A 25,930-nucleotide genomic window follows, 5' to 3' on the forward strand; every position below is an offset into this window, starting at 1 on the left:
ACGATTTCAGTCTACTATGAATAACAAAGCTATTAGAATATTGATTTATACTCACTGGTTTTTGGTGAGTCGACCAGAATGAAACCGAACTGAATACGCGTCAGTAGCAAGACCTTTTCCTCTGAAAAGTAGAAAAGAAGGAAACGTTAAGCAAATTATTACTGCGTAAAGGATACTTCAAACAACTATTCGTGTGACTTACTAATAACTGTTACAACAAGAAGAAAATCAGTCGCGCGATTTATGGAAACCTTTCCCGGCGTAAACTTAAAGTATTACAAATCAGCTAATTAATAACTTTAAACTTCTCAAGAAATTCCGTGGTAAACTCGAATGTTTAATCTTTGAAACGCTGTTGACTAAGGACAAAAGACCCAAACTGAACACGCAAGCGGATTCCATTCGCGCGAAACTTTTTAGATGAATGTTTTCACGTAACGTTTGCTAATTTCATTTTCTCACATCCTAAGTACTATAAATATGCCATACCGTTATTTTTAATTTATTCATTCGACAATAATGACATGAAGTCGTCGAAACGTCATGTAATTTTACTTACGTTAATTTTCCTGCTTCAATCAGCTATTTCACACAAAAAAGTTAACGTTAAAAAGCAACGACGTTTCGACCGTTCGACGGTCATTTTCAAGTTAAAGAGTAAAATTTTACTCTTTAACTTGAAAATGAGCGTCGAACGGTCGAAACGTCGTTGCTTTTTAACGTTAACTTTTTTTAGGGAAATACTTTTCTAAAAATTTGTTGATTTAAATCAGCTATACTTATTATATGTGCACCCAACGGTATCAGTCACGGACAGCTTGCAGTTCATAAACTTACCGTGTTCAGTTTCTCAGTCTTGTAATGAAAACGAAACCAAAGTGATAGAAACTGAAACAACACTGTGTGGGGTTTCCCTGCAAGACAATAGGAGGTTCAATATATAGGAAGTCAAACAAATTAAAATTTCAATGAGTTTTAAACGTTGCACAAAACAATCAAATAAAAACATTTAAAGGTAAGTTACATTTTTTCTAGTCCCATTCCTTGCTAAACACTGACGGTAAAGTCCAATAGCTTTTAGAGCACATTGGGTTTTTGAGCATAGCTGCATAGCTAATAATCCGTGAACTGGTTAACAGGCTAGACAAAGTTCTTTGCTGTCTGTTGTTATTCACTCTTTGGCTTAACCGTGCATAAAAACAATAGGAGTTAACTCAGTTCTGTCTTATTGACTAACTGATAGAACGTTTCAATTATGTAATTAATGCACTGTGTATGATCGCAAGTCGAAAGATTGTTGACCGTCCTGGACCTTTCAACATAAATCTTAGCATCTTTGTTTGCTCTTTGAAGTTTCTCGGACTTAGAAACTACTCCAGTTTACCATTTAAGTCTGTATTTGCGGATTAATAAAATTTACATTCCACACTAGTTCCTGTCATGGACAGGCTGACTTGCTCTGAAGAGAAATAAGACAACTAATGAAAGCTACTTTTGCCATCGTTTTGTTGTAAAATATAAAAGACCGTGGATGAAGTTTTCGTCAGTTTTCACTTTATAATGTACTTTGTACGATTTGATTGATTTCAAACTCTCGTTTTCGATGGCAACAAATATCAGAACTGACAGCGCCACAAACGTTGCTATGTAGAAGCAAAGGATGCAGCTTGCAATTATTCCTCACTTTATGACTGTCTGAGTGTCTTGGCTCAGTATCAAAATCGAGCTTTATATTATTCTAACAGGTTAAGATAGGAACCAGACGATGCAAACTTAGCTAGAGCTGTACTTACCACGGAGGAACTTACTTTGGAAAGCGAAACTACAAAAATCGCTTGAGGGGTTCTAGATATTTCGAGGAAACACTGATTATCATAATACTCCTCATGAATGGAAGTTCTATTTCGATGTTCTGGAGTGCCAAAACATACGTTTGGTGAGATGCGAGAAAAGCTGAAAATCCGGGAGGGATATGTAATGTGGGATACCGGATTTGGAATAAAAAAATCGTGGCCTGTGCAGAATCTGCTTATTTCAACCAGGAAATGCGCGACAAATTTGATATTTATGGGCGGGATGCGGGTAAAAAAAACCCAGCAAAACAGGCCTACTAAGTGACTGAACTTCTACCTTGGAAACCCTGATGTGACACCTAATCAAGAGGTTTTAAAAAGGCTTCCCAATCGCGCGCATATGTTTTGGTTTCTAGTCAGAACACCGTAATTGACTACAACTGGTTTTGACTAGTTTTTAACTACATGACTTTAGAGTTAAAAGTAGTTAGTGATTGCCATCAACATTACGCTTACAGATTCTCCTGGGTTCGTTCTTTGGGTTCAAAAGTTAGATCGACCGTGAACAGTTTACTTAAGACCGAGTTTAGCAGAGGACCAGGCAGGAGTGATACACGCCATCTCTCCTTTTTGGATGAAACTTTGTCAGATTAAAGGTACCACCCAACAACTCTAAAAGACAAAGTGGGCCGGCTTTGTGATATTTCCCTTAGGAGTAAGACCACCCCCCTGGTTTTTTGTCCCAAATCCCCAAAATGTCACTAAAATAAGCATCAAATTTAAACACTGCTCCTGCTTACAGAATACATTGCATTTTATTGGTATTTCACACAAATAAAGATTAGACCCATCCTAGTTTACACCAGGAATTTCAAGTCATTTGAAGTGAGAGGTGCCAATCAAAGAATGTCATTTCTTACCCATGTCACGCAACATTTAGCTATAAGGCAAATTAGCTGAAATTCTGATTCAAATATTGCTTAAGTCCAACTTTCAAAATCAAAACTAATTTCATCACAGTTTAGAGTTACCCTTCGTCTGATGAAATCAAGAATAAAATCTTTGGCATCTGTTATTTTTTGGTAACAAAAGCTGTTCAAACAACATGACAAGAGGCTAGTTTTAACAAAGAGACAAGGGCGAAATCTAAAAATATTAGATATTATAGAATCAGTTTATCAAAGTTATTTCTATGTTAATGTCATTAACAAAGTCTTTGAATATTATTTTGGGCAGTGGAAGCTCAATGAATGCAAAACTCTTTGCAATATCCCTTAACCCTCGGACGTACAAGGCGGGGGGTTGGGTGGATGCCATCCCACTAAGAAGGTATTTTCAAAATTTTGAAAAGACGGTTTACTCTAAGGGGCTGAAACTTTCATTAGCTGTTCATTCATCCTTCGCGGATATTTTGATATGTCAATTGTGTGTCCATCATTTTTTATGTTTCCATAGCGACCACTAGTTTCATGTAGGTTTGGCCAAAAATCAACTTTTTTGACATAATTCTGTACTTTTTCCTGTTTTCTTTATCAAATTCCGGAAATTCACCAATTTGTACATTTCATAAGCATTCTGGCTTGATTTTGTATCAATTTCCATTATTTCTTGACTTTTTAAGAAAAAAGTAAAATCCAAGATGGCGGATCCACGATGGCTGGTGAAATGACGTCATTTGACATTACGACATCACAGCCATTGAATATGGTATCATTTTGTAGAACAATCTCAGCGCTATCCATCAATGTAAGTTTAGTACGCTGTGCATTAACAGAACAAAAACAAGAAGGGATTCCTTCCATTTCCCCCTTATACGACGGTGGGGGTACGAGTTAGCTTGTACGTCCAAGGGTTAAATAACAATGCAAAACACCTAAATTCTATTCGTAAAATCTAAATATGGGAATGAACAGCCAGGATGTTTGAATTCTAAAACATTGACTAGTTCGATGAGAGTTTTTCTCGGCATATCTTGCTTTTTAGATTACTCTTGAAACCCTGCTCAATCATCACAGGTCAAATACTTGATCTTGCAATTGATTATTGTCAACTCTTACTTTACACTCAGCATACAAACTTATCAATCCTGAGAAGTATTCTTCGCTGAAATTATTGTTTGCCCCCATCCCGAGTTCAAAAACCCCTTGAAAGTTTCATTTTTCTGCATCAGGCATGCAAGTAAATCTTGGTAAACACGTACAGTTTGTATTTAATACTTCAACTGTGAGATTTAGCTTTAGCTAGCTTTTATGAAAATGCGTTTTTCTTCTGAAAGTTCCTATACTGTATTAACTGCAGATAATGGTTATACCTCAAAGATGTTAGCACAACACATTGTAAATGATTGCATGTCTGCGAGTAAGAAGATGTCTGAAAAAATTGCAATTCTGAGGAAAAATTGAGCCTCGAGAAGATCTAGTAGCTGAAATTATCTGAAACCTAGCGTCCAAGCGAGCACACATGACAACATACACGGCCGACCAGTGTCTTAGGTTTAACAAGGTTTGGCCCAGTTGAACTTTTTAAATTTTTCTAGGCACTCAACAAACTTGAGTGGCTCTTGGCTATCGTTTTCTTTTCTGCTCAGTAACCTCCTGAGTATATCCATAGCTCCATGGCGCTGTGAAATAAGTGATTTGTTTTTTCTGGTCACAAGACTATGTTACATATTCTATATGGTGGATGGTAAAGTAGCTGGCAAGTAGTACTGTCTTCGTACTGCAAGCCTGCTCAAGATCTCTTCTGCTTCATCTTGAGACGGATTCAGATACACCTGGTGTATAGCTAGTCGGCCACTTCTGTACATTACAGACAAGATGCTGAAGTACTGGGCTATTTGGTCTGCAGCAAGCTACCCTTCTTTGCTGGACATTTTCATGCCACTACTGTCTTGCACAGTCTCATCTTATTGCACTCATTCACTACACTTTCGTCCTGTCCCCTCACCTTCCAAGAATGTTCTTTTCGGGTTTCTCTTCATGATCTTTTCAGACCCATCCCTTTGAGATTACTCACGTGGATCATGATCACTAAAGGATGTTTGGGATTTCAACCCATTTTATCTTGATGCTGTCTACGTCGTTTCCCTCTCTAACTTCATTTCGTGTTTGCCCGCATCCAAGTGTCTCTGCAGAATGCAAAAGACTGCTATGCTTTTATGAATCCCTCTTCAGGGTAGGAGGAATACACTCTTGTAGCTTTAACAACTTGGGACTCTTCTTCAATAGATTGCAAGGTCTTAGACCATAGTTAATAGAGGGGAATGGTTATGAAGCCCGGCAAACACCAAAGGAGCAAACAAAGATGCCAAGATTTGTGTTGGAAGGTCCACGACCGTGCAAAATCTTTTTTTGCACTCATACGCTATGCATGAATTACGTAACCAAAACGTTTCTATTGGTCAGTTACTCGGTCAGCAGTATACAACAATTATGTTTTGTGCACGGTCAAGGCCAAAAAAGAGAACAAAAATATACAACAAAGAACTTTGTTGAGTTTCATAATAATCCCCTTCTATTAACTATGCCTAGACTGAGGCTGTTGGAGCTAACACTTGTCAAACCCCTGGCTGTAAAAGTAGCAGTCTCTCTTGCAGTACATTTGAGGGCTGCTCTATGCATAAGTCTGTAGCCTCTTGAGGTCTTTCAAATCCATTCCTCGTGTGCAGGTGTGAAACGCTTACCAGGGCCCATATCATAAGCCTTCTACACTTTCAAACCTCCGGACTTGAAGCTAAAAAATTTTAGAGACAGATTCCGAACATTGTGTGCTTCAAGTTCTGGCCTGACTCTTGAGTCTTAACAATATTTTTGATGCCTGACAACCCTTGACCCGCCATAGGATATCACTAGCACTTTTAATGTCGTGGCCTTCATTTATGTTACAACGCACATGGCTCTGCACTGTGGCAATTTCTCTGTCACAGAGGTCCTTTCCAGCCTGTGGATCACTGAAATCATATCTGACGATCTTAATGCCTGTGCGCTCTCTAAGGCTGGCAAGTGAGTGGATGAAATGAGAACAAAGATAACGTCCGGTATTGTCGAGCTTTTCTTTCAAAAAAGTTACAATTGAGCAAATCATTGAAGCCATTCTTATCATTGGAGTGTGCACATCTATAAATAGAGATTGAAATTCCTTACGCAGTGGGAATAAATAATAAATAATAACAGCAATAAACATAAATAAATATAATAAATAATAGCAATAACAACAACAGACTATTAATTATCACTTAGTGATATTATTTGCTGCTGATCAAGGTCTTTGGTTCTTGTTCCCATGCTTTCAAAGTTATATGCACAATGTTTATCTTTATACTAATTAAGATTTACTTGCCTGCCTGATGCAGCAAAGTAAAAAAACCATAGATGTTTTTTAACTCGATTCGCATGAAATGGATATTCATTGGTTGAGCTCAAGAGTTAATATATGAGGGCAAACAAGAATGTCAGCAAAGAATACCTCTCAGGATTGATGAGTTTGTATGCCAAGTGTAAAGTAAGAGTTGACAATAATCAATTGCAACATCAAGCATGTGACCCGCCCATGATGCTCGAGCAGGGTTTCAAGGGTAATCTAAAAAGTAAGATTTGCCCCGAAAAACTCTCATCTAACTAGTCAATTTTTTAGAATGTAAACATCACGGCCCTTTATTCCCATATTTAAATTCTACAAATTAGAATTTAGGTGTTTTGCACTGTTATTTTAACCCTCGGATGTACAAGCTAACTCGTACCCCCACTGTCTTATAAGGGGGAAATGCATGGAACCCTCTTGGGTTTGCGCTCTGTTTAGGCACAGCGAAATAAATTTACATTGATTAGATAGCTCTGAGCTTGTTCCACAAAATGATACCATAATTTTGTTGGTTGTGATGTCATATGATGCCAAATGACGTCATTTGACCCGCCATTGTGGATCCACCATCTTGGATTTTACTTTTTTCTTAAAAAGTCAAGAAATAATGGAAATTGATACAAAATCAAGCCAGAATGCTTATGAAATGTACAAATTGGTGAATTTCCGGAATTTGATAAAGAAAACAGGAAAAAGTACAGAATTATGTCAAAAAAGTTGATTTTTGGCCAAACCTACATGAAACTAGTGGTTGCCATGGAAACATAAAAAATGATGGACACACAATTGACATATCAAAATATCCGCGAAGGATGAATGAACAGCTAATGAAAGTTTCAGCCCCTTAGAGTAAACCGTCTTTTCAAAATTTTGAAAATACCTTCTTAGTGGGATGGCAGCCACCCAACCCCCCGCCTTGTACGTCCGAGGGTTAAGGGATATTGCAAAGAGTTTTGCATTCATTGAGCTTCCACTGCCCAAAATAATATTCAAAGACTTTGTTAATGACATTAACATAGAAATAACTTTGATAAACTGATTCTATAATATCTAATATTTTTAGATTTCGCCCTTGTCTCTTTGTTAAAACTAGCCTCTTGTCATGTTGTTTGAACAGCTTTGTTAACTCCTAAGAGAAAAATCACAAAGCCGGCCCACTTTGTCTTTTAGAGTTGTTGGGTAGTACCTTTAATCTGGCAAAGTTTCATCCAAAAAGGAGAGATGGCATGTATCACTCCTGCCTGGTCCTCTGCTAAACTCGGTCTTAAAGATTTCAGTCTAACAAAGATATCAAAGCTATTTAAATCTCGATTTATACTCACTGGTATTGGTGAGGCGACCAGAATGAAACCAAACTCAATACGCGTCTATAACAAGACCTTTCCCTCTGAAAAAGAGAAGAGAAGGGAAAGTTTAACAAATTATTACTACGCAAACGATGCTTCCAAACATTTATTCGCGTGACTTAAATTTTCGCGTGACTCACTAATAACTCTTACACCAAAAAGAAAATCAGTCACGCGATTCATGCAAACCTCTCTCAGAGTAAATTTAAAATATTAAAAATCAGCTATACTTGTTATATGTGCACCCAACGGTATCAGTCACCTACAGCTTGCAGTTTATAAACTTATCGTGTTCAGTTTCTCTGTCTTCTGATGAAAACGAAACAAAAGTGATAGACACTGAAACAACACTGGGGGGGGTTTCCCTGCAAGACAATAGGAGGTCCAATATATAGGAAGTCAAAACAAATTAAAATTGCAATGAGTTTTAAACGTTGCGCAAAACAATCAATTAAAAACGTTGAAAAGTAAGTTACATTTCTTTCTTTTACCATTCCTTGCTAGACATTGACGATAAAGTCCAATAGCTTTTAGAGCATATTGGGGTTTTTGAGCATAGCTAAAAATCAGTGAACTGGTTATCAAGCTAGACAAAGTTCTTTGTTGTGAATTGTTGTTTGCTCTTTGGCTTAACCACACATAAAAACAATAGGAATCAATCGAGTTCTGTGTTATTGATTAACCGATAGAACGTTTCGGTTATGTAATTAATGCACTGTGTATGATCGCAAATCGAAAGATTGTTTACAGTCTTGGACCTTCCAACATAAATATTGGCATCTTTGTTTGTTCTTTTAAAGTTTCTCCGCCTTAAAAACCAGTCCAGTTTATTAATGAATCTTTTGTTGGCTGATTGATAGAATTTACATTCCACGCCAGTTTCTGTCATAGACAGAATGATTTGCTCTAAAGAGAAATAAGGCAAGTAGTGAAAGTTACTTTTGCCATCGTTCTGTTGTCAAATACGGAAGACATTGAATTAACTTTTCGTCAGCTTTCACTTTATAATATAATTTGTACGATTTGGTTTATTTCAAACTCTTTTTTTCTCATGGTAACAGACATCAGAACTGACAGAGCCAAAGCTTTGCTATGTGAAGGCAAACCATGAAGCTTGCGTTTAATCATCACTTTATGATTATCTGAATATCGCGGCCATCATAATCGAGCTATATATTATTCTAGCTGGTTAAGATAAAAACCAGACGATGCAAAGTTAGCTAGAGCTGTACTTACCACGACGGAACTTGTTTTGGAAAGTGAAACTATGAAAATCGCTCGAGGGGTTCTAGATATTTCGAGGAAACACTGATTATCATAAAACGTCATGCATGAAAAATGCAGTATTTCGATCTGGAGTTTCAAAACACAAGCTTGGCGGGAGGCGAGAGTAGTCAGTTGAAAATCCATGCGGGATGCGGAATGCCATATTCGAGATAAAACGTCTGGACCTGGGCAGCATGTGCTTATCTTAATCAGAAAATGCAGGATAAATTTGATATTGAGGGACGGAATGCAGGATGAATACTAGCTAATCACCTCTACGCAGTGACTGAACATATTAAGAAATAAGCCATTACTGTATAATTGGAACCCTTGATGAGACACCAAAGACCCTTTACGGCTTCTCAATCGCGCTCCATCTTTTTATTTCAGTTACACCAGAGTCGTAGAGCAAATATGCATGATTACAAACTGGTTCTGATTACTGTCAAAAAAAAAGGTTGCCAAAGCTGCATCAAAATGTTGGCCTGGGTTGTTTCTTTGTGTTGAAAAAGTAGATCGAATGAGCACAGTTAACTTGATGATTTAAGCCTCCTATGAATAACAAAGCTAAACTTGTTTTATACTCACTAGTTTTGGTGAGTCAACAGAGTGAAACCAAAACTAACACGCGTCGGTAACAGGACTTTTTCCTCTGAAAATAAGCAAAAGGGAGATAGTTAAGCGAAATATGACTGTACTAATAATATACATGAAAAAATTACTCGATTCTGATTGGCTGAGAGCAGTGCAGTTCAAATGTAACACCAGTGCAAAAAGTGTAACACCAGTGCAAATTGCACATCATAATTCTGGATTATGATTGGCTGAAAGACAATAGGAAATTTTCTAAGCCAATGATATTACGTCGAATGATGACGAAAAATCCTCTGGCACTTCCTCCACGCGAATTTTTTCATGTTTATATTATTGATAAGTAATCAATGAGTCAATAACTAATCAAATGAGTTTTTCAAAAAGAAGCGGCTCGTGCAATTTCAGCTTTTTGAAAAACTCATTGGTGCAAATTAATTCCAAACTGAACTCGAAACCGTATGATTACCTATACATGGCGGTGCCTCCAAGCAATCTTTTGCGTGACTTAGCAATTTGCGTGACTCACTATTTGGCGCTTACAGCAGGAAGAAAGTAAGTCACGCGATTCATGAAGTCTCATTCAGTGTAAACTCTAACTCCTGTGTACACGTACGCTATTAGTCACAAATAGCTTACTGTTTATAAACTTACCCTGTTTAGCTTGTCAGTCTTCTCAAAAAAGTGCAACCCAAAGTGATAGAAACTGAAACAGCACTTAGGGAGTTTCCCTGCAAGACAACAGGAGGTCCAATAAGAAGTAAAAAACAATCGAATAAAACCCAAAACAGTCGAATAAAAACATTGAAAAGTAAGTTACATTTTTTAATTTCCATACTTTGTTGAATACTGACGCTAAAGTCTAATAGTTTTTAAAGCATATTGGGTTTTTTAACATAGCTAATATTCATTAAAATGGTTTTCTAACTAGACAAAGTTCTTTCAATTGTTGTATGTTGCTGTTCGCTCTTTGGCTTACCCGTGCATTAAACACAATAGCTCTGAACTTAGTTCTGTCTTATAAGTTAAACGACAGAAAGGTATCGGTTGTCTAATTATTACACTGTTGAAGGATTTTTCACAATCCTGGACCTCCCCGTATAAATCTTGGCATTTTTGTTTGCTCTTTTGAAGCTTCTATTGCTTAACAACCACTCCAGTTTACTGTTTAACTCTGTGTTTCCTGATTAATAACATTAACATTCCATGCTGGTTCCTGTCATAGACAGACTGAATTACTCTGAAGAGAAATAAGACAACTAATGAAAGCTACTTTTGTCATCGTTTTGTTATAAAATATAGAAGACCGTGAATTTACTTTTCGTCTGTTTTTACTTTACAATGTAGTTTGCACGATTTGATTGATTTCAAACTCTGTTTGTCGATGACAACAGACATCAGGACTGACAGAGCCACAAACTTTGTTTTTTACTGGCAAACGATAGAGCGTGCAGTTGATCATCACTCTATGATTGTTTGAATTTCGTGGCTATCATAACACAGCTATATATCATTTTAACTAGTTAAGAGAAAAACCAGACGATGCAAAGGTAGCTAGAGCTGTACTTACCACGTCGGAACTTGCTTTGGAAAGTGAAACTACGAAAACCGCTTAAGGGTTCCTAGAAATTTCGAGGAAACACTGATTATCATAATGCGTCATGGATGGAAGATGTATTTCGAAGTTTCAGGAGGGTCAAAACGTCAGCTTGACAGGATGCGAGATAAGGTGAAAATCTAGGCGGGATGTGGAAAGCGGGATTCGGGATGAACATATCTAGGCCTCAGCAGCATGTGTTCCGTTCAGCTAGGAAATGCGGGATACATTTTATATTGAGGGGCGGGATGGGGGATGAAAAGTGCAAGTCATGGCTACTTAATGACTGGAGGAATTAATTTAGCTTTCTGGTGTGTCTGTAAACACAAATGAGTTAAAAAGAAGGAGGTTTTAAAACAGCTTGCCAAGCGTGTTTCGGTCACACCAACGTCGCTACTTATAACTGCTTTTGATTAGTCTTTAAACACATGACGTCAGAGTTAAAAGTAGTTAGTGATTAGCGTCGACGTTGCGGTCACAAATTCTCTCAGGTTCTGACTTTGTGTTGTAAAAGGAAATTGACTGTGAACGGTTTACATCACTATTTTAGTCTACTACGAATATGTCATGTCAAAATTAAATTACGTAAATCTTTGTATTTTTAGGAATGCACGTACGTATTTTGAACGAGCTTGTACAGCTAATAGACGTGTCGTGTCTAAATAAAGTTTGCATTGTATTGTATTGTAAAGCTAAAATTATTATACATACTCACTAGCTTCGGTGAGTCACCTGAGTTAACCAAAACCAATATGGGTCGATAACAGGGTCTTTTTTCCTGAAAAGTAAGCAAAAAGGGAAAGTTAATTGAATTGTTCCTGCAGAAAACGGTGATTCCAAACAATCATTTGTGTGACTTAATTTTCTGCGTGAGTCGCTATCGGCGCTTACAGCAGGAAGAAAATCAGTCACGCGATTCGTGTCGTCTCTTTAAGTGTACACTCTAAATCTTGTGTACACGTACGCGACTAGTCACAAATAGCTTACAGTTCATAAACTTACCGTGTACAGTATGTCAGTCTTCTTATAAAAGTGGAACGCAAAGTGATAGAAACTGAAACAGCTCTGAGGGAGTTTCCCTACAAGATAATAGGAGTTCCAATAAGAAGTCAAAACAAACGAATAAAAACATTCGAAAGTAAGTTACATTTTTCTATTCCCATACTTTGTTGGATACTGACGGTAAAGGATAATAGTTTTTAAAGCATAGTGGCTTTTTTAACATAGCTAATATTCAGTAAAATGGTTTTTACTTAGAGAAAGTTCTTTCAATTGTTGTCTGTTGTTGTTTGCTCTTTGGCTTACCCGTGCATAAAACACAATAGCTGTTAACTCAGTTCTCTCTCATAAGTTAACCAACAGAAACGTTTCGGTTATCTAATTAACACACTGAAAGAATGAAAGATGCGAGTGCAGCTATAACACTACTGGAAAATATCTTTTATTATTTGATTGCTACTGTTGGACATCTATTACCATGTAATTAATACACTGTTGAAAGATTTTACACAATCCTAGACCTTCCGCTATAAATCTTGTCACCTTTTTTTTTTTTTTTTTGGCTCTTTTGAAGCCTCTAGAGCTTAGAAACTAGTCCAGTTTACTATTTAACTCTGTGTCGGCTGATTAATATAATTTGCATTCCACGCCGGTCCCTGTCATAAACAGACTGACTTGCACTGAGACAAATGAGACATCAACGAAAGCTACTTTTGCCATCGTTGTGTTGTAAAATATGGAAGGCGGTGAATTGACTTTTCCTCAGTTTCTACTTTATAATGTACTCTGCACGATTTGGTCGATTTCAAACTCTCCCTTTTTTTATGGTAACAAACATCAGAACTGACAGAGCCAAAAACTTTGTTGATAGCTAGCAAGCGGTGGGCTGAGCTTGTAGTTAACTGTCACATAATGATGTTCTGAACGTCCTGGCCATTATAATCAAGCTCTATATTATTATAACTTGTGAAGATAAAAACCAGACGATGCAAAGTTAGCTGGAGCTGTACTTACCACCACGGAACTTGCTTTAGAAAGTGAAATTACGAAAATCGCTTGAGGGGTTCGCAACTTTTTGAGGAAATATTGATTATTATAATACGTCATGCATGGAAGTTTATAGGTGCAATATTGAATGCGGGATACGGGATTAAAATATCTTGGCGGGAGCAGCATGCGCTTATTTCAACAAAAAAATGCAGGACAGATTTGACATTGAGGGGCAGCGTGCGGGATGAAAAACAGCAAAACACGCTTACTCAGTGACTAGAGGAATTGATTTAGCTTTCGGTAATGTTTGTAAATACTGATCAGTTAAAGAGTAGGTGTTTTTAAAACAGCTTGCCAATTGCGTTTCGATCACACCAGCGTCACATATTAACTACAACTGACTCAAATTAGTCCATAACTACATGTTTGTGGAAGGCGTTACTGTTTCAAATTCTCCCGGGTTCTTTTTTGCGTTCAAAGAGTTTATTGACCTAATGATTCCAGTCTACTATGAATAACAAAGTAATTAAAATACTGATTTACACTCACTTGTTTTGGTTAGACGACCAGAATGGAACCAAATTGAATACGCGTCAATAACAGGACCTTTTCCTCGGAAAAGTAGAAGAGAAGGAAAGTTCAGCGAATTACTATTGCGCAAACGATGTTTGCAAACAATTATTCGCGTGATTTAACTTTTCACGTTATTCAAAAGTAGCTCTTACAACAAGAATAAAATAAGTCGCAAGTATTCATGAAAACCTATCCCAGTGTAAATTTAAAGTATTTAGCATCAACTATACTTGTTATATGTGCAACCAACGCTAGTAGACAAAAACAGCTGACAGTTTATAAACTTACCGTGTTCTGATGAAAATGAAACCAAAAGCGAGACAATAGGAGGTCCAATATTAAGTCAAAACAAATTGAAATTAATATATGTTTCAAAAGACAATCAAATAGAAACATTGGGGAGTAAAATACATTTTTTCTATTTCCAGTCGCTATTAAATACTGACGGCTTGATGTCCAATAACTTTCAAAGCATATAGCATAGCTTGTAATCAGTGAAATGGTTATCAAGCTAGACAAAGTTCCTCGTCTGTTTTTCGCTCTTTGTCTTAACCATGCATAAAACCCTATAGCTGTTAACGTATTGTGTTTTATGTTTCTCAAAGCTTAACAAACAGAAACGTTTTGGTTCTGGAGACCCTGTTAGGGGTAAATTCCGACAAGCGACATGGCCTTGAAACGGCGACATGAGAGCTAGGAATTGGCGACGAACGACAGACTACTACAGCGAAATAGGGAAAGCGACACCAACGGCAAGATAGACCGACAACGAATTTCGGAATTGAGAATGCAGTGATTGTTTTAAACCTCTGAGTCGAAGTGAAGACGCATTTCCAGAGTTTTAAATGTATTTTCCTCTCTCACGCGCGATGTCGACGGGTCGTGAAACCCAGGCTTTCTTATATATGCTAAAACGTCCACGTCGAATAAATCGAGTCCGTCATTGCTGAGCATTTTTTCTCACTGTCTGCTGAGTGAGCAGTGCCCTCAAACGCCTAAAAACACGCTTAACGAAAAAGGAAAGAGATCTTCGACCGTCTGCTTCATACTTTTATTAGCGGGTCACCAGTAAAAGAATATGAAGCTGTATTATCAAAAGTGGCATTATGGAAGGAAAAGAGAGACCGGGGAAAGTTGCCAAGGTCTTATCGTCTTCAGCAGAAGATAAGGGTTACGCTAAATTCAAAGGAAGATTATAGATAGCAGATTATTATCTGATTGAGGCCGCTGAGATTTTGAGTTAAAGAACGGTTGTTAAACATAAACATGGTAAAAAATAATCATAGGTTCGATTGTACTTAAGGTCCAAACACTGACTGGCAATTCCAAGCGTCTTAATTTCAAAATTTCCCGAGGGGAGCATGCCCCCACATCCCCTCGGAAGTTAGCAACTTCACCGCTCGAAAGCATGCCCAAGCCCTTAGAAGGTATGCCCCCAGCCCCTTAGAAAATTTTGAAAATTTGAAGTAGCTAAGAAGTCTTTTCCTTCATTCTGAGTCGAAATGTGATGCTTTAAAAGTAACCATAAAGTAATCATTAAACCCACTGACCGGAAAAATGCTGGCTCTGCATAAGAATTCCTACTGCTGAAAAGTGTTCAAAGCAAGTGCAAAGCGTACAAGGAGTAAATTATATCCAAAGAGATTCTTAATTATATATGTACTTGACTAAAACAGCAAGGAACCTTCAATGCGTGAGAAATAATAGTTTCAGTGTGAGAGCGCAAGATTGAATTCGTTTGCGTGAGCCTCATGCTCAATGCGTGAGACTTGAGAGCACTGTGTCGGTTTTTTTTTTTAAATAAACAAAGGTATCACGATTTGTTATACGTGTAGTTTCGTTTTAATCGAACAAGGTCAAATTTCCCGACACAACTCCTCTCAGACGAAATTCCGACAGGCGACATAGGAATCTTGCGAAATGCCGACATGGCTAGTGGCGAATTTCAGACAGGGGACATAGCTACCCCCCCCCCCCCCCCTTAACGGGGCCTCGTTATGCAATGAACGCACTGCGTGTGATCGCAAAACGAAAGATTAATTACAGTCCTGGACCTTCCAACATAAATCTTGGCATCTTTGTTCGTTCTTTTGAAGTGCCTTGGGTAAATTAAAAGCCACTCCAGTCTACTATTGAATTCTGTGTCGGCTGAGATTATAGAATTTACATTCCAAGCCTTCCTGTCGTAGACAGACTGAGTTACTCTGAAGACAAATACGACAACTATTGTACTTTGTGCGATTTGGTCGATTTCAAACTCTCGTCTCCCGATGGTAACAGACATCAGATCTGACAGATCCAAAAACTTTGCTATGTAAAAGGAAACTATGGAGCTTGCAATTTTTTATCACGTTTGTGACTAAGGTCGACATTAAGGTTACAAATTCTCTCGGGTTCCTTCTTTGCGTTCAAAAAGTAGCTCGACTGTGAACAGTTTACTTAACGATTTCAACCTACTATGAATAATAAAGCTTTTAGAATATTGATTTATACTCACTGCTTTTAATGAGTCGACCAGAATGAAATAAACATGAATACGTATCAGTAACAGGACCGTTTCTTCTGAAAAGTGGAAGAGAAGGAAAAGTTGAACAAATTATTACTGCGCAAACAATGTTTGCAAACATTTATTCGCGTGTCTCATTATTAGCTATAACAACATGAGGAAAATCAGTCACGTGATTCATGCAAACTTTTCCCAGAGTAAATTTAAAACGTGAATAATTAACTAATTCCATGTTATATGTGCACCCAACGCAATCAGTCACGGATAGGTTGCAGTTCATAAACTTACCGTATTCAGTTTGTCGATCTTAACATAAAAGTGAAACCAAAAGTGCCGGAAACTGGAAAAAAAACACTGTAAGAGTTTCCCTGTAAGGCAAAAGGAAGTCAAGGAAACATGCAAAGGTTTCAAACGCGGCTCAAAACAATCGAATTAAAACACTTCTTCGTAAGTGTGTTATTACGTTTTTTGCTATCTCGATCCATTTTTTGTCAACCTACTAAGGGAATAGTCCAATAGCTTTAAAGGCATATTGAACGTGCTTCACTTCGTTTACAGAGGGATAAATGTTTCTGCCAAAATTGTTCCCAGTACAATAGAACTCCGCTTTATGGTCACCTCGTTAATGCGACCACTTTTTATGTCTCGGTGAAACGTCCATACTTTTCTTTATAAGAAAGCGCCACCCCGCTAATACGACCAACAGCCACATTCTGAAATCCCAACATCTATAATCCTTGATAATTTTACCCCATTCAGTATACGGCCACTCAAAGAGTTATGATCTTCTTTCTATTGTTAATGTGGTATACATTGATTGAAATCTCTCTATTTTTTTAATTATATCTGCATTCGGGATGTTTTTAAAAGAGCAGCTGTTTAGAAGTGCAATTGTGATATAGACCAGTCATGAAATTTGACCCCACCCCGTTAATACTGCCACCCCGTTAATACGGCCAAATTTTTATGATCATGGCCCGTTGGTGACCATATTAACGGAGTTCCACTGTAAAATAGCAAGGTATATATTTTTTCTTTCTCGTAATTATGATGACTAAGCACGCCTGTACGTGTCACGCATTTCAAGAAGAAGAGTTGATAGCTTTAATTTATGCTAACAGTGTCATGGCTAACAATGTTGTTTTGAAAGACCTGAACCATACCATTAATCTTTGGAAACTTCATTGCAGTCGCTGTCGAATTGACGTTGTAGAATTTTCGTTTGTCTTATTCTACGAAACAGCATTTAGTTCATATCACTTTCAAAAAAAAAAAAAATGTAGGTCTTAAACCGTCTGAATTTGTACAGAAGTAGGGTAGATTAATGAAGCCTAGAATAGAGAACGCAGCACGTTCTACAATAGCCTAGTTTTTGCTTGTTGCAAATAGGATGAACTTAGTGATCTACGCCTTCTATAAATTAATATCTACTCACCAGTCCGTCTGAATTAACAGGACGAATCCAGAATCAAACCGCGTCAACAACAGCAACTGTTTCAATGATAACAAAGAAGAAGTTAAGCAAGATTTACATCGACAAGCGTTACTTTTAGCGAGCGTTCAATTGCTTGATTGCATGTATTTTCTCGCGTGACTCATTGTTGAAGCTCGTAAACCAAATAAAGTTTGTCACGCGATCCATGCAAATTTCTTGCAGGGAAATTATTCAATAATATTTAACAGTAATTAATACCGATCTTTCTGTCAGAGTTATAAGCTCATATTTGAAGCACGATGAAAATTTACGGTGTTTAGTTACACCATCTTGACATCAACATGAAACCAAAATTAAGAAACTGAAATATATCAGTGAGAGAACTTCCCTGTGAGTTAGTAGCAAACACTGGCACATACAAATAGAATAGCTGCGAAACAACTTAATAAAAGAGTTCTTTTAATCTGTGTTACATCCTTTGCTATCTTCATGTTTTTGCTAAATGTTGTTGCTGACCTAGCATATTGTACATGAATACACACAATCCAATGCCAAAGGCAGAAACAACAGAGAAAACTACTCTCTTAAGTTCTATGGAGAAAGGTTGCCACTGTCTCTTGATATTTTTCAACAGACGTTTCGGCTAATGCTTAAGCCTTCAGCAGTGATATGAAAGTGAAGTTCGTTGTCATACGCTATTTAAGGTTATTCCCCAGTATTGCATTGCGCATCCGTACTGCGCATAATTTCACACGTGATTAGCGCGCGTGCATTAAAAAATGGCGGCTTTTTCTTTACAGCTGGACCTCGCCATAGAGGTAAATCGTCATTTCCTCGCAAACGAGTATGGTGACCTATCATTTTTTTCTGTTGTTTTGAATTGAGTAATAAATTTCTCTGTGTAAAATAAATATGGACCAATTCTCAGTGTAGAACAAAAAGCAATCGTCGGAAACGTGAATTTAGCACGCAATCCTGACTACAATCGTGGTACTATTATAAGGATTTATAAGGGTATAAACAAGGTGCTGTTACTCCTAAACGAACATGGGGACCCCTCATTTTTATTTCAAAATTTAAGTTCCTATAATATAAACAATCAATAGGCAAAGTTTCACAAAAATCTCAGTACAGGTTCTATTTCAGTGGAATGACCTTAAAGTAACGTAACGCGAAGCTTGTGCGCGTGACCATGTAAGTCATGCTCGCGCGATGCCTTTGTAGGCTTCTGGAAGTACCTTTTTCATGGAACTTATGACATCTCCTGACTACACTTTTTCCATTTTCAAACTACTGTCTATTGTCTACGTGATCGTTGCATGAGCTGATTTATGACCTTTGCCGTGTTCTCAAATAAAAAAAAGTAACCACTTGCACAATAATTTCCTCGGCACTAATTCGTGAATCCGGGTTTTGAATTAAAAAAGCCAAACAAAACAAAACAAAATAAAGCGAAAAACGAAAAGAAATCCAACTTGCTAAATGCAACTTATGATTGTGGTTTCTGTAGGCAACCTCGATACATTTGGCAGCTAAACCGACAAAACCCAAAAACCTGGAATTAAAGATAGATAAGGGAACGCAAGAAAAAAAGGTAATGCTTGGTGTTGTGTAATTCTTAATTATCATTTTCAAGACACGAGAGATTACAAATTTTTATTTGTGTCCGTCACTAAGTGGCCTACATAATGTAGTTTTCACGACTTGATTGATGAAATTGACGAGTTTGGGAGAAATCTTCCATTTTTGACTGTGTAGACATTCGTGCAGCTATTCTGTGGTCATGTGGGCAAACAATACCGCTATACTTGCCACAGAAAAGTTCTAGTTTCAAAAGTGAAGACTACGAAACATTCGGGTGTTTCCCGAAATTCCAAGAAAATAGATTATCATATCACGCATTCCTTTGTCGGTATTTGGGACAGGTTTAAAAAAGGATACAGGAGGAAACTACCTTGTGGAAAGATTTAATTTGCACTCTCCGGTAAGCGGGATGTGTGGCTATTTTATAGTTAATGTTGGGATGCGGAAAAATATTTCAAAAACCAGGAAATCGCATTTTTTTTTTGTGAACTCTACAGTTTTACCTAAAAAATCTCTAAGGAGCGTAAATTAGCTCAATGAGCACGGGGTACTCCTCTAGAGGACAGAAAAGTAAAATATAAAATAAACACAAATATTACTACTACTGTTCAGAGTTTATTCGTTATCCTCGGTGCCTTCCTGGGTCCTCTCTCCCCCAGTAGGGTCACGTGAAGCGCGGGTGTAAATTGTTTCGTCTGATTCACTTTAGACACCCAAATTATCAATCGAAGAGAATCGAACTTGTTTTTTCTGAGGCTAAATAAAGCTAATTGCGAACGCTTCTATTTTCGATTTTGAATGGTTGGTGATGTTGCGCGCGCAAAACATAGCAAATTTGTATTAGTTTTCGCCTTTACAGTGAATCCAGTATGCATAGAGCATTTCGTAACTAAAAGAGACCCGTTCTGTGTTCGAGTTAGGTTCTACTTTGGCTTTGCAGGTGAGCAACGTCTTTGTAAACTGACTATCATAAAGTGTGTTCTTGATCCATGACAGTCTTATCTCAACCCTGAATGTATTCCCTGTTAACCGGTTGGCAAACTTATACCATTATGAAGCACTAGCTAAAGCAGGTTACTAATAGACCGCAAGCAGATTAGTGCTGGCAAGAGGATTTCATTCGGGATATCTACACCGTAACAACTAGACTATACAATATCAGGAGCCCGTTTGAGGCCGTGTTCATGATATGCCGAATAAGCAATATGGATATGGTATTAAACTGTTAACAATGGAAGCCGAAGTGATATAATGCTTGAAACAAAATAACAACGAACTTACCGTTTCGCAGTAGCCAGTGTACAATGAGTCGTCCGTTCTTCGAAACAAAAACTGCACAGGGACGTTTATGTGTCATTGCTTATATAGCGTGTTATTCGCATAAATTATCGATCTTTAAAACCATTTCAGTTTCAAAACATTTGATGTCACAAGCGGAAACAGAAAAATATGAAAAAGAAATTGTCGTGGGCACGTGAATTTTGCTAAAAAGCATTATGACCTTTGCTCATGAATAGATTTTGTACCCATGAATGCGAAATGTCAGAAAATTCCATTTTGGTTTCTGCAAACAACTCTCGAGACATTTATCAGCAAGTAGGCCCCATAAAACGCAAGGCAGTTAATTCTGAGCGATTTGCAGACGTAATACTTTATAAAAACACAGAAGGGCGATCGATCTAGCAATCATGAACTTACAGTGTTAGTTGTGCGATCTTAAGATTAACTCCAAACAAAAGGCGATCAGCTAAAATAACACGAGGGTCTTCCCCTGCAAGACACAGGAGAAACAGGGACTGATACAAACCATAGTTAATGGATGGGAATGGTTATGAAAAACGATAAAGTTCTTTGTCGTATGTGTTTGTTCTTTTTTTTGGCTTTAACAGTGCGCAAAACAAAGTTGTTGTCTACTACTGACTGAAGAACTAACCAATAGAAACGTTTTTGTTACGTAAGTCATGCATAGCTAGTGTATGAACGCAAAACAAAAGATTGTGCACAGTCGTGGACCTTCCAACATAAATCTTGGCATCTTTGTTTGCTCCTTTGATATTTGCGGGCTTTATAGCTATTCTCATCCAGTTAAGAACTACGTACAAACGGATTTAGGCACATTAACCAGAGAGCCAATCATTTCTAAGGCGTGTTACATCCGTTGTGATGTTCATTCTTTTCTGAGAAAAACAACAACAGCAACAACAACAAGAGCCGAGATACCCATACGACGGCTTTCAAATTCATCACTCCATTTACTGTTGACTTCTTGATGAATGATACAATTGACTTTTCAGTTTCAAGTCATGGAGCTTTACGACAAATAAGCGCAACTTAAACAGAACTGATATCGCTCGTCCTTTTGAAACTTCCATTTGCATTTAACACACGTAAGTTTGTGAATTTACTGTTTGCATCAGTTGCTATATAAAGTAGTTGACAAGTTTTGTTCGACGACTTTCTTCCTCATTTACCTTGTAACCGACAGGCAAATTACAGAATCAACCATTTTCATGATTTATCGTTGTTTTGTAATTTTATAAATATTTGAACCATATCTTCTTCTCAAATGACAGGGTAAACAATACAAGATTAGCTTCTTACCACATTAGAATTCCCTTTGAAAAGTGAAAACTAAGAAACGTTCCGGTGTTTCCCGAAATTTCAAGATAAAGAAGATCATACCACACATGTGTTTGGCGGTATGCGAGATGGGTTTTAAATAATTACAGCGATGAATACGGGATGAAACTATCTCGGCGGAAACGTTATTTGCACTCGTCGTCAAGCGAGAAGCGGGACTCTCTAAAAGTCAATGGCGGGAACAGCAAGTCGCACTTCCTCTGTGAACTCTACAGTTTCACCACATTGATATCTCTTAGCAGCGTTCATTAGCTCAAGGAGCACGAAGTACGCCTCCAGAGCCAGCCGTGTAAAATAAAACTGTTTAGATTTTAATGCTCGCTATCCAAAGTGCCCCCTCCCCACCTCCTCCACCGGCAAGGTAACGTGATACGCGCGGAAGTAAATTGTTTAGTTTGATGAAAGAGGGATCCAAGCTAATATGTGCAAAATAACCAAAGAAACAATTTCTATTTAGGCGACTTACATATCCTTTGTTATGTTTATTCTTTTCTAAATGCAGACGAGAAAGCGGTCCAACGGCTCTGAACTTCATTATTCCATTTTGTTGTGGACTCTTGATGGTACATTCGAGTTTCAATTTCAAATCATGGAAAGACTAACGTGCGTTTAAAACAAATGAGGCAACTTGAGAGAAACTGATATTGCTCGATCTTCTTTATTTACATTTCAAGACAATTAAGTCTGTGTATTTACTGTTCACATCAGTAACTACATGGATTTTGAAAGTGTTTAATATCAGCAGAAGCCGAAATTATACATTGTTTGAAATAAGATAACGACTAACTTACCGTTGCACAATTAAATAGTTTGTGTACAGCCTTCCGCCCTCCTAAAGAGAAAACTTGAGAGCCGGGACATCTACGTGTTACTGGTAATAATTTTGTTGATCGCATAAATTAATGATCCATCCGTAAAACCATTCAGTTTCACAGTATCTGACGTCACAAGCGGAAACAACGGAAAATTTCTTCTCTGTGTTCACAGAATTTAAAAACGATAAAAACGCTTGGAGTAATTTCGCCTTGACCAATGCATACTTTTGTTAATCAAGCTTTTAAATTTCAAAGTGTTAAATGACAATTCGCTTTAGAACCGCCTGATCTCGCAGTCATTTGCGGTACGGCTACTAGGGACAAGACTGTGAGATCGTTTCCAAACTGGCTCATCTCACATACACGGAAGATCGTAAATTTATTATATGTGCGAGTCAGTACATCAAGTGGTTTTCACGATTTGATCAATGCCATCCCTCCCCATTTCAATTGTAACAGGATGTCACATAAAGCCACAAAATAAGAGATAAGTTGTACTTACCACGGTGACGTTCGTATTAAAAAGGGTCGAAAGTGAAAACTATGGAACACTCGATACCTTTCCTGAAATTCCGAGAAGAGGGATGACATATTACGCAAGTGTTTGGTTGAATTCTGGATGGGCTTAAGAGTCCCTGTCCATAAATATGGAAAATAACTCGGCAAGGGCCGAAAATTCGATTTCGCTCATATTTTAACGGTAGATAGGCTAGGGCATGACAAAAACTACTGGGTAGTTTTTTTTGGCAAAATATCCTTTTATTTCAAAGAAATATGCAAATTACCAAATTCCGTTAAAATCGTCATTTGACGCACCATTTTATTGAACAAGTTTGAGAGCCTCGCATGCAAAACCACATCATTCTCCCGTCTTTAAAACACTCAAATGTTTTTGTGCAATGTTTAATTGTGTACTGGGATGATTTTTGGGGATGTTGCGGCTTTTGTTGGGTGCAAAATAATTAAATTTCTAAGACATGTATTTCATTCACTTAAAAGTACTTCGTAAAAATAATTGATTTTCACCATGTGCGAAAACTTCAAATGGATTAAGCTTCTGGTGGTTGAATTGCAGAAGGATGGTCTACAGATTCCTGTAAAAATTTCCTTGGGCAAATGATTGTGAGCGACGCGAGAGCTTTTCAAAGTACGTTAAAAATGCAAATATTTGACCGTCCGTCGTCAAATTTCAATTTACGGGTTAGACATATATTTTAGCACGCGCCACATGTCTTGAGCTATATTAAGTTGAAATGGACACAGAGCTGATAATTTCGAAATGTTCTAACCTTATTTGCTGTAAAAGGCAGGTCCAAACGCCGATTTGACGTGTTTCCGTCATCATTCGTCGCACATAAAGCAGAAGTTTGCTTTTGTTTACACAACGTCCGATGTACATCGCAAACTGTCAACTTATTTAATGGTCGAATACCATGAATCAATGACCCTCTTTCGACACATATGATCACCACTGCATCAAAGTCAAAAACGGCGAAGTGATTTGTAGATAGTTGCTTGCTTTGCACTCCACCAAAACATTACGTTTGATCATCGTTTGATCTATTGCTGCTTGAATCCTTGCTTGCAGCGGTTCGTTGTTTGTTCGTCACGCAATGCTGTCATCCCATTTTAGTGGGTAGGGGTAGGACAATTTCTATCCTAATACGTAAGGGTCCGAAAGGCTTGGAACCACAGGGAGCACACAATCTTGTTGAGTAGGAAGAGAGTAAATTAAGCAATGAGAAGAATGAATAGTTAACCATTGCCCGTGTTGTCATCTTTTACTAGACAACCGCTACCTGCACGCCCTGCGTAAATACTGTAACGCTCAACTCGTACCTAGGTCTTTTCGCGCTGTGCAATTATTTTTGGGCTGCCCTCGGGGAAATGGGAGGTGGCCGCTTAATAGGGGCTGGCCACTTCATAGAGGTTTGTGTACCTTGAATATTTTTTCACCATCGGGTTATAAATTTCTTAGTGAACATGGAGTCAATTCAGGGCAGGGCGTGTAGGTAGCGGTTGTCTAGTAAAAGATGACAACACGGGCAATGGTTAACTATTCATTCTTTTCATTGCTTAATTTACTCTCTTCCTACTCAACAAGATTGTGTGCTCCCTGTGGTTCCAAGCCTTTCGGACCCTTACGTATTAGGATAGAAATTGTCCTACCCCTACCCACTAAAATGGGATGACAGCATTGCGTGACGAACAAACAACGAACCGCTGCAAGCAAGGATTCAAGCAGCAATAGATCAAACGATGATCAAACGTAATGTTTTGGTGGAGTGCAAAGCAAGCAACTATCTACAAATCACTTCGCCGTTTTTGACTTTGATGCAGTGGTGATCATATGTGTCGAAAGAGGGTCATTGATTCATGGTATTCGACCATTAAATAAGTTGACAGTTTGCGATGTACATCGGACGTTGTGTAAACAAAAGCAAACTTCTGCTTTATGTGCGACGAATGATGACGGAAACACGTCAAATCGGCGTTTGGACCTGCCTTTTACAGCAAATAAGGTTAGAACATTTCGAAATTATCAGCTCTGTGTCCATTTCAACTTAATATAGCTCAAGACATGTGGCGCGTGCTAAAATATATGTCTAACCCGTAAATTGAAATTTGACGACGGACGGTCAAATATTTGCATTTTTAACGTACTTTGAAAAGCTCTCGCGTCGCTCACAATCATTTGCCCAAGGAAATTTTTACAGGAATCTGTAGACCATCCTTCTGCAATTCAACCACCAGAAGCTTAATCCATTTGAAGTTTTCGCACATGGTGAAAATCAATTATTTTTACGAAGTACTTTTAAGTGAATGAAATACATGTCTTAGAAATTTAATTATTTTGCACCCAACAAAAACAGCAACATTCCCTAAAATCAACCCAGTACACAATTAAATATTGCACAAAAATATTTGAGTGTTTTAAAGACGGAAGAATGATGTGGTTTTGCATGCGAGGCTCTCAAACTTGTTCAATAAAATGGTGCGTCAAATGACGATTTTAACGGAATTTGGTAATTTGCATATTTCTTTGAAATAAAAGGATATTTTGCCAAAAAAAACTACCCAGTAGTTTTTGTCATGCCCTAGCCTATCTACCATAGGAATATGAGCGAAGTCGAATTTTCGACCCTTCCCGCGAAATTAAGAATTTGTCTGATTTTTGCAGGCAGGCACTCTTAATTTCGAGGCGGGATACGAAATGAACCTTCTTCGTCAAACCATGATATGCACTGCGCAAGCAGGATACACACGTGTTTAAAATTAATGGCGAAATACGGAATAAAAAAATATAGCAAATCGTGATTTCTAAGTAGGGGTATTGAATGGTCCCAGTCAATTCAAAAGTAGTTGCAAAATTTAGGCTTTTCTCGAATTGCTCGGAAAAATTAAATAAGTGCTCGCTTGCTCGTGCTCGAAAACG

The 25,930-nt window shown here is 37.8% G+C and overlaps 1 protein-coding gene across 1 annotated transcript in view; it reads right to left on the minus strand.

The window, feature by feature from the left end:
• Positions 1-10: 10 nt before the first annotated feature.
• Positions 11-25,930, minus strand: part of LOC145500009 (uncharacterized) — a 27,164-nt gene continuing 1,244 nt past the window's right edge. The window contains exons 2-8 of the mRNA XM_081479546.1: positions 13,491-13,553; positions 11,955-12,031; positions 11,668-11,730; positions 10,926-10,977; positions 10,010-10,086; positions 838-914; positions 11-121 (exon numbers count right to left, since the gene is read on the minus strand). Coding sequence (XP_081335672.1) covers positions 843-914; positions 10,010-10,086; positions 10,926-10,977; positions 11,668-11,730; positions 11,955-12,031; positions 13,491-13,553 — 404 coding nt within the window. The 3' untranslated portion in view covers positions 11-121; positions 838-842. The remainder of the gene's footprint in view (positions 122-837; positions 915-10,009; positions 10,087-10,925; positions 10,978-11,667; positions 11,731-11,954; positions 12,032-13,490; positions 13,554-25,930) is intronic.

Source organism: Orbicella franksi, chromosome 1 (assembly GCF_964199315.1).
Source record: "Orbicella franksi chromosome 1, jaOrbFran1.1, whole genome shotgun sequence".
Lineage (NCBI taxonomy): Eukaryota > Metazoa > Cnidaria > Anthozoa > Scleractinia > Merulinidae > Orbicella > Orbicella franksi.